Source organism: Aquila chrysaetos, chromosome 5, assembly GCF_900496995.4.
Source record: "Aquila chrysaetos chrysaetos chromosome 5, bAquChr1.4, whole genome shotgun sequence".
Lineage (NCBI taxonomy): Eukaryota > Metazoa > Chordata > Aves > Accipitriformes > Accipitridae > Aquila > Aquila chrysaetos.
In genome coordinates, this window is record NC_044008.1 from 47,664,808 (window position 1) to 47,674,353 (window position 9,546).

Genomic DNA, 9,546 nt, shown 5'->3' on the forward strand with positions numbered 1-9,546 from the left:
CCTCACCAGTCCTTCCCATCCCTCTGCCACGCAACAAAACATCACTAAATTCACGGAGACCTGACCGGTACGGCGTGGCCGAGGTCTCCCGTTGCTCCTGGCGCTGCCAGAGTCAGGGAAGGCAAGGAGTTGGGCTGAGCTGCTGGGCCTCCGCGGGGACACGGGGCAGCCACAGGGAGCCTGGGCAGGGGACGCAGCGCTGCGGCCAGCCCCTTCCCCTGCCTGTGCCCCCGGAGGCTGCTCTCTCTCGCGCCCGTGCCTTAAGCCAGGGGTGTTGGACGTGTCCTGCCCTGGGTGGAGGATGCCACAGGTGACAGGTGGGACCTTACTGCAGCCGCAAAGGGGACTGTCGAAATGGCTCTTGGTGGGGCCAGAGCCCGTCCCTGCCTCCTGCCCTCAGCCCTGCCGGCTCACTTCCAGCGAAAGCTGGGGAGGCCAAGCTGGCCCCTTCAGGGGCAGGGGCTGTGCCGCCCGGCTGCCAAGCGCAGCCCCTGCGCCCCCCGCTGCAGCCCGCTGTCCCTTTAACAGAGAGCCGTGATTCCCACAATTACTGGGATTACAAGGAAAGGGTTATCGATTTGCAGCCTGCACTGTGTGATCAGCGCCCGGGTGGCCCCCCCGGCCCACCTCTCCTACTGTAAGCACGAAACCATTTATAAATGTTTTATTTCACTGATCGCCTCACCCTTGCTGCATAATAATAACCCCAGCAGCATGGCGATATATTCTCTCCACTCCCCCTTTCCCCGTGCCCACAGCCTGCAAAAGGCACCAACGTGATATGCAGCAGCCCCTGATTTGTGTGTATGTTTTAATTACCGCCGGAGAAACCTGTACACAAGCATAAAAAAGGGTGAGGGAAAGGGAGAGCAGGCCCAGACGGCGGAGGCAATGGCAGCCTAATGCACCGCTGGCTGACAGCGACTTCCGCTCAGGCACCTTCTCCAGATCGAACCCTTCGATTGTAACTGAAACAATTTGCATACTGATTCCTCTCATAGCCTCCCGATCCATAACCAGCCAGGCAGCTATTCAAATGCAAGTAGCATCCCTAAATGCAAGGCTAGACTGACCAAAATGCGCTGTCCAACAAGCAGAAGGCGAAGAAAAAACCCCCTTGATTATTATTTCTATTTTTGTTCTTTTTAACCTTTAAAAGATTTAGCTGGAAGCTGTTTGTTTATGACTGGGGATGTAAGGGAGAGAATTGATCCTGGACTGGACTTAAAGATGGAGCAAAATGGGGCGCTGGAGAGATTTTTGGTTGTGGTTTTTTTTTTTCTTTTTCCTATTTTTGTTTTTACCTAAGCCACAAACTGAGGCTCTTTGGGGGGAAAGAGGGTCTGTCCTCTCTCCCACCCCCTTCCTCCACCAAAACCATCTCAGCTCCTGCAGACCCAGGGAATACACAAATTGCTGCCTGTGCCTCTGCCTCTGGTGCATGTTGGGCTGATGAAGAACGTGTAATTCTGGCTGTAAATTCTTGCGTTTAAGTTGGTCCAATAAAAGATCTCTCCTACACCTTGTGAGGGTTTGGTGCTTTATTTTTTAACGGGACTGGCGTGGCAGCCGCGGCGGTTGCATTTTTTTCTTCTTCTTTTTCTTCTTCTCGTTCTCATTTGAAATTATGCAGGTAGATTTTTTTTTTTTTTATTTTTGTTTTTCTCCTCCTAGGGGGCAAATCTAGGAGGCGAGCCCGCATCGGATGCCCGTCCCGGCGGCGTGCGGCGGACGGCGGGGTAAGCGTGCCCAGCGGGGCACGGAGCGGGCGGAGGGCCGCGCGGGCAGGGCGGGGCGGGGCGCGCAGCGGCGCGGGCGCGCAGCGGCGGCGGCGGGCGGGCGGGCGGCAGCCCCGCCGGCGGAGCGGGGGCCCCGCGGATGCCGTGCGGCTCCCGCAGCCTCCCCGCGCCCGCGCAACGCGGTGCGCGCCGGCGGGGAGGGAGCCTCCCCCGGCGCCTCCGCGCCCGCGGAGCCGCGGTCGGTCGGTCGGTCGGTCGGTCCCCCGCGCGGGGCCAGGCGCGGAGCCGGCTCGCTCGCCGTCTGCCCCTCCAGCCCCGCGTCACCGTCCGCGCCCGCTCCGCCGCCGCGCAGCCCGGCGCAGGCTCAGCCCGCAGGCGCGTCCGAGGCGAGAGCGGTCCCGGAGCTCTGCCAGCCTCCATGTTTGGGGCTGTTCCTCGCTAAATTCACCGTGAATGTCCCCGAAATCGATCCCGATAACGTTCTGCTAACGAGGGCCCCGCTTTTATTTCAGTTGGGATCAACAGCCGCACTACGGCTATCGCGGATCGGGGGAATCGATTGCGGGCTGGTTCCTCCGCAGGTTCGTGCGCTGTAGAGACCGGTCGCACGGGTGCCTGAGCGTGTGTCTGCCGTGTCGCTGTGCGCAGGAATAAATGATGGGGATACGTAGATGTTTTATTATTTAGCGACAGCTAAGGGAAAGCTTTTAGGATGCCGTGGAGCTGGCTGGCTCCTCGTCTCTCTAAAATTCCCATTTGCCTCGGGCTACGACCTGTTATTTGACCTTTAGACGCCCCGAAGGTGGCAGAGTTTTCCTCTCAAAACAGTAATAAGCCGAAGTGGTGGGATGACCCCGCCGAGCGGAGCCGGGCCCGGGCCCGGGCCCTGGCCGGCCGGGGGGGGGGGGCTCAGCCCTCCCCTGGCTGCGAGGGCAGGGGGAGCTTTCGGGCGGGGACCGGGGTCGAGCCCAGGGTGACACGCGTTCATTTTGATTTCATTTGAAGACATTTGATGGTTGTCAATGTTTCTCTGGTTTGTTGCACCACCACAGCTCACCCCTTAAAACAGTAATTCAAGATGTAAGTAAAAGTGTTTTCATTTTTATTGATCCTGCTAACATCTTTCATTACCCAACACGTAACCACAACAAATGATCGCTCATTTGATACGGAGAATTTTATCGACGCTCTCTCCGGTCGGGGCGCGAATCCTAAATCCCGGCGGCGTTAGGAGCGGAGAGGCGCGGTGCTGCGCGGCTGCGGAGCGGGGAGGGCGGGCGCTGCCCGAGCCCCGCGGGCCCCTGCCCTGCCGCAGCTCCCTGCCCTGCCGCAGCTCCCTGCCCTCCGGCCCTGCTCCTGCCGGGGTGCCCGTCGGCGGGGCCAGGAGCGCCTCCCTCCGCGTTTCCCCTGCCCAGAACCAGGGAGTAACTCCGGGCGGGGGGGGGAAGGCAGCGCACCCCCGGCCTGCCCCGGGCCCGACGGGGCGCACGGGGCCGAGGCCGCGGCGTGCAGGGGCTGCCCGCCGGCGGGGGGGGGGGGGGGGGGTGGGCATTGCGCGGCCGCCCCGCCGCCCCTGCCCGCCGGTTTCGTTCCCTCGCAGCCAAACCCAACAAGTAGCGGGAGGAGAAGCGGCCGCGCCGCCGGCCCCGGCACCGCCTCGGCCGCCGCACGCCGGCTGCCCGCCCGCTTCGGAAGCGCTGGAAAGGCAGGCTGTCCTCTCTCTCTCTTTTTCTCTCCCCCCCCCCAACCTTTTTTAAAATACGCTAAATAAATAAAATGTTTTAAAAGGGGGCATTTTGCTTAAAAAAAAAAAAAAAAAAAAAAAAAAACAAATAGAAAGCAACAAACCTTTGGGGCTAATAGGGGATACCGAACGATTTGAAACAGCGGATCCTGTTTCATTTACACGATCCGCTTCAGCTAACGGCGTGAAAGGTTTTTCAGCCATCAAACAAATGCTACTGTTTCAACTCTCTTTGAGAATACTATTTTTGTCCTTAATACTAGAATGGAAGGCAAGTTTATGAGGGAGAGGCTCGAAGAATTGGTTTCGATGCAAGAGACCTACAGTGAAATTAAACTAGGTGGGATTCTTTATTAAATGATTTTCGGTCTTCCGTGGTTTTATGAAAATAAAAGGCAGCACTTTGTCATTTTTAACAATGTAAGTAGCCAATAAATCTAATTTTCACATTGATTTCTGTAGGAATTAAGTGATATCTACACTATCTGCTGCGAATTGTTTTTGGAAACAAGTGCGACTTTCTCCTGGCGGAAGCTGTTTCTAAAAACAAGAATTACAAAAATCTTTTCAAAAAAATACTGCTTAAAGACAGCAGCTTTTTAAAGCATGAAAAAATTTTATCTATGAGCTTGACCGTGCGTATCTGAGAGGGCATCTAGACAAAGAGGTTTATAAAATGCGTTGAGACAGGCACGGGAGAGCATCGTACGGAAAAACGTCTAATACGAATTAATTACAGAGGGGAACAGCTTAGGGAGCCCTCGGGCTGGCGTCCGGGGAAGGGGGGAGAAAACGGGGAAAAAAAAAGAAAAAAAAGGTGAGCGACTATATCGCTCGTACACGTAACTAATAAAGACCTCAGCGCAGCAACCCAGGGCGCTGCGAGCAGCCCTGCCTGATTAAAATGTGTCCCTGCCCTAATTGATAACTCAGGGCCACGTGCTGCCTGCGCGGGCAGGTGCCCTTCCTGGGGCGCTGGCAGAGCATCACCTCCGAGCAACCGGCGGGGGATTTTAACAGTACCTTTCCCTAAATAACCCACCGGCTTAACAGCGTTCGCCAAAGCGCTCTTGATCCCTATTGTGTTGCCGTCCGCGCACCTAGGTCTGCGCGAAAACGCGTACTCGGCTCTCCCCGCCGCAGCGGCCGCGGCTGGGCACAAGGACTGGGTTTGTTTCGGGGGGTGCAAAGGCGTGCCCGTGGGGGCCAGGGGCAGCGGGGCCCCCCGCGCCTCTCCCGGGGCCGGCCCGCTGCGGGCGGGAGAGCCGGGGCAGCGCCGGCCCGACGGCAGGGGCTGCCCCCGCTCCCCCGCCCCGCCACGCACACACACGCTCCGCGGGCGGGAAGGCTCGGCCCGGCCCCGCGTGTCCGGGGCGCGTCGTGGGCGGCGGCCGCAGGCCCTGCGCGCTCCCCGGGGAGGAGCAGCGCGGGTCGGGGCTGCGCTTCCTCGCTGCCCCCGGTTACCCGTAACTCTGCCCCGGCGGAGCAGCGGGGCCGCCCGTGCCGCGGGGGGGAGGTTGCCGCGGGTCCCCGGCCGGGCCGGGCTGACGGTGGGGCTCCCGAGGAGCGGGTCCTTCGCAGCCCTCAGCGGCGGGGGGGGTCTGCGGGTTTCCCAGGGCATCCTCGCCGGATCTGAAGCACAGGGGTGCAGACCGCTGCGGCAGTCACCGCGTGGGTCACGCGTGGATCACACACCCCCCCTGAGCCCGGGGGGCCGCCCCGGCGGGGGGCAGCGCCGGGCCGGTCCCAGCCTGCCTGCGAGGAGGCGGCAGTGTGGAGCTCAAGCGCATCAAACTATCAGAAGTCATTTATCCGGTTTCATAAATAATGTCCTTATTATCTCCAGCCCCCTTAATTCATGCTCCTGGCCGCTTGATTGCGGGGTTTCAGCAGATAAAAAGTTTATAAGTTGGTCGGGTTCTTGTTTTCCTTTTTCCATCATTAACATCATTAATATAAGCTATCAATAACCCTGTCGTTTGGAGCATAGCTTCACAGTATTGATCTGCGCAGCTATTCATCTCTGCCATAGAAGACACGGAATAATTTTCGCATTACAGTAGCTTGGATTTGCTTTTAATTCATATTTAAAGCTGCAACTGGCTCTGTGGAGCTCTCTGCGAAAGACTAGAGGCGCCTAATTAATAATAAGTTAGAAACGAAGGAAGGCACCAGCGGATAAATAATTAATACAGACATCTCTGTCTCTTTGAATATTGCTACTTTAAAAATTTAGACTTACCAGGGCCGTACTGTAAGTCTGCAAGTTATATTGAGGAGATGATTTAAGAAAGCTATTTTTTTTTCCTGAAATACAATGCTAAATTATTCACGGTGTTTTGCAATCTTCCATAAGTTCCTTCATTAACAAGCGCTGCGGTTTGCTCCGGGGGGTGCGGGAGAGCGCGGCTGCAAAGAGGGATCGCGGCGGCTCGGCCGGGGCAGCGCCCGGCAGCCCGCGGGGCAATCTCGGTGCCCCGCTCCCAGCGCCCGCCAGCCCGGGCAGACACCCGGCCCGGGGGACGGCCGGAGGGGAGAAGAGGGGAGCCCCGCGCCCTTCGCTGCCGCCGCCCCGGCTGCCGGCGGCTGCCCTCGGGGGCAAGCCCGGCTCCGGGGGCGAGGGCTGCGGGGGGGGGAGCCGGGACCACCCCCCCCAAACCCCGGGCGGGCACCCGCAGCGAGCCCCCGCCGCCCCCGCCCCGCCGCAGCTTCCCCTGAAAGCCGGGCCCTCCCCCGCCTGCCCCGGCCGGCGCAGCCCTCTTTTCTCCGCCTGCCCCCGACAGATGTATATGTTTTTGTCACCAAGCAAGTTTCCAAGAAGCTCGACGGGGGAAAGTCTGGAAAAGTTAATCCCCCCCGGCAGCTGTTGGCTTTGGGAGCCTTCGAGCGTCACCTTTGACACGCTCCCCCGTGCGAGGGGAGCCGGGTGCCGCAAGCTGTCACCGCGCAGGAGGCGTGGGAGAGCCGCGCAGGGACGGGAGGGCGCGGGCGGCGGCAGCGCACACGCGCGCAATTAAAAAAAAAAACAAACAAAACCAAACAGATAAAATAATTTCAAAAGGAAAATAATAACAAACATTCAGACCCCCTCTGTCCGCTCCGCTCCAGCGTATAGCGATCGCTGCTCCGGGCCGGGCCGCCCCGTCCGGGCGGGCCCCGGTGCCCGCGCGGTGTTTGCCAGCGTCAGGCGGGAGATTACGGCCGTTTCATGGTGTCATTATCTCGGATTTAAAAAGCACACACACGCAACGCAATTCAAACAAGCAAAGTTGCGTTTTAAGTCCGCTCCGAGTATCTGCTGATCAAATAAAGACTTAAGGGCGGTAACGATTATTCTGTTAAATATATGGTACTTGACTGCACAAGCAGTAATTGATTAGCGCACCGAAATGATCTCTCTCCGGCGCTCCCCCCTCCGCCGGCGGGGCTGGCGGCTCCGCGGGGGAACCGCGCCGGGGTCCGCGCCGAGGGGAGCCCACGGCCGGGCACCCCCGACGGCCGGGAGCCGGGGCGGCGGGGCGGCGGGGCGGCGTGCCGGCCTCGTCTTCCCAGCCCCCGGCCCCTGCGAGCCCATCGGGGGGGCCCGGGGCACCCTGCGGCCGAGCCGGGCCCGGGCGCCGTCGGGGAGCCGCGGCACCGCCGGGGCCCGCGCCCTCTTCCGCAGCGGCGGCTTTTGCGCACTAGGGGCCGCTTCGTCGTGGGGATCCCCCCCCAAAGAGTAACGAGGAAAAAAAAAACAAACAAAAAAACAATTTAAAAAGAAAAGACGCGTGTAGGACTGGGGGACGGTGGGTGCAAATCTGCGGCCACTCTTTTCTACGGTTAGAAACTGAACCCCGACAGAGGCCGGCGTGTCGCAGGACTCTCCAAATTGTTTGGGGTTGGGTTTACGCTCCTCTGTCGAAGAAAAATTTGATGCTGTAATTTCCTACAAACTCGAGGGAGTAACTTGTATCCGCTATGGTGTTTGCTTTGGTAACTAATCACTAAACGCGTGGAGATGAACTATTTTTAATTAAACTGTAAATTGTACACAGATATTGATAATGAAGAAGCTGACAATGTTTCGATTAGGTCCGTGACATCACCTCGCGTTGGGCCTGGGAAACAATCACAGCCTTTCACTTCGGCCTCGAAATGCTCTCGATAATTTTGTTTTATTTTATGCTAAACATTTCCTGAGATCATTATTTAGGTTTCGAGCCTCTTTTTTCTTCTTTCGCAGATATACACCTTTCCTTATCTATCCCTCGCTTTAGGAAATGGAGACACTGTTAACGTCAACATTACAAAAATTCAGAGAGATGTGGAAGTCTTTAGGGATGGGGCAGTGACTGGAGGGGTAGGAACTGTGCGGGACCTGTCTGTATTTTTTAGCGCAGAATAAAATACGGAGGAGCTTCGTGCACCCAGGGAAAATGAACGGAGGTGAGTAACAGATGTCTTTCGGAGACGTGTGGTTCAATGGCGCTGAATTCTTACAAATACGTGTGTGTGTGTGCGTTAATTGCAGGAAATAAACCAACCCGCCGTGGAAATTCTGAACTTGTAAGGAAAAAAAGCTCGTGATGCTCGCTTCCAGGGCCGGACACGCAACGTGCTTAGCAGAGAGTTGTCGTGATTTTACAAGTTTCCTACGAGCCTGCCCGACGTCCGGGGCTGGTTTTAGCTCACCGACGGCACGCGCGCACACACGCGTGCAGGCCCGCGGCCGGTCCCGGCCAGAGGCCCCCACGGCACGGTCCCCCGCCAGCACCCCACGGGGGACCGCGACACACCGCGGCGCCTAGGCGAGAGGCAGGCGGCGGGGAGGCGGCGGATGCCGCCCGCTCCCCTCCGGGGCTCGCCGCGGGCGGCTGCGGGGCGGGGGTGCGGGGCGGCGGGCACGGTCCCCACGCCCGCACCCCGCGGCGGGGGACACACGCCTCGTCCCCGCAGGCGTCGTGTCGGGGGCGGCCAGGGCAGGAGCGGGGCCGGGCCTGGCTTCGGCGGCGGGGCTCCTCGCCCAGGCCCCTCCGGGCACCCCCCGTTTCGGCCGCTGCTGCCGTACTTCGGGCTCAAAGCGCGGGGCGAGGGGTCTCGCTGCCTCCCGGAGCCGGTGCGGCAGCGAGCCCCCACGGGCTGCCGAGGGGTGCGCTCCTCCTCGCACCGAGGGAAGCCTCCGCAGGCCTTGGCCACGAAGTCACGGCAACGGCTCTGAGAGAAATAAGCCCAGGGTTTCATTTCGGCTGGCTCCCGGGCTGACGCTTGCCCTAGGACCGGCTCCAGTCTCCGTTCCCACCCGCCGGCAGCGGGCTCCTGGCTCTCCCCAAGGAAGGGGGCCTCGGGGCTTTTGGCGGGGCGAAGGGAGGGTGACGGCTCCCCGCCACAGACCTCCGCACGGATCACGCCGGGCAGCCGCGGAGCGAGGCGGTGTGCCCTCGCCTCGCCTCCCGCCGGCGGGGCCTTTGCCGGGGCGGGTGCTCCAGCCCCCGTCCCCCTCTCCGTGGAAAGGACGCCCGGTTCCAGGGGCGAGCCCCACGGCGGCGGGGACCTGCTTGCTCTCCGCGGGCCTCGCCGGGCCGAAGGGGGCAGGCGGCTCCGCGGGGGGGGGGGCGAGAGCTCCCGCGGGCCCCGACGGCTGAGCGGGGGGGGGGGGGGGGGGGGGGGGGGAAGCGGCGGCGGCCCGGGCGTGAGGCGGGGCGGCCTTTGTGCGCTGCCGGCCCGGTGCCTCCCGGCCGCGGCCCCGCGGCTCTCCCGCGGCGCGCCTCGGCTCGCCCCGTCCCTCCCGCCGCTCGGCGCCGCGCACACGCTGCACTCTGCCCGGCGTGGTTCGTTATTGTTAATGGGCGAACAATAGGCACATCTGCCCTTTCTTCCAGCATAAAGACACCTTAGCTAACGAGGGGGGCTGGCGGGTGGGCTCGCTTTTTCTTTCTCCTCCTCCTCCTTTTCTTTCTTTTGGGGGAAAAAAATAAAAGAAAACCAGCGGCATGTCCGGCTGCTGGGCGCCTCGGGGCATATGCTCGCCTTGCACCGCCGGGCACGGCCCCCGGGCCACTCGGGGTCCCCGGCGGGGGCTGG

At 60.5% G+C, this 9,546-nt stretch overlaps 1 protein-coding gene across 1 annotated transcript; it reads right to left on the reverse strand.

Annotated features, from left to right (window-relative positions):
• Positions 1-2,183: 2,183 nt before the first annotated feature.
• LOC115341292 (collagen alpha-1(I) chain-like) lies at positions 2,184-5,104 on the reverse strand. The gene is made up of 2 exons (XM_030014011.1): positions 4,507-5,104; positions 2,184-2,377 (listed from the first exon to the last, which is right to left on the reverse strand). The coding sequence occupies exons 1-2, from the start codon at positions 5,102-5,104 to the stop codon at positions 2,184-2,186; spliced, it is 792 nt and encodes a 263-aa protein (XP_029869871.1).
• Between the last annotated feature and the right edge of the window lie 4,442 nt (positions 5,105-9,546).

Coding starts and splice junctions, on each gene's coding strand:
- LOC115341292 (XM_030014011.1), bottom strand. CDS start 5,104: ATGCCCTGGGAAACCCGCAGACCCCCCCCGCCGCTGAGGGCTGCGAAG. Junction 2,378..4,506: donor GGTGGGTTATTTAGGGAAAG/GTACTGTTAAAA, acceptor TCCTGCGCACAG/CGACACGGCAGACACACGCT.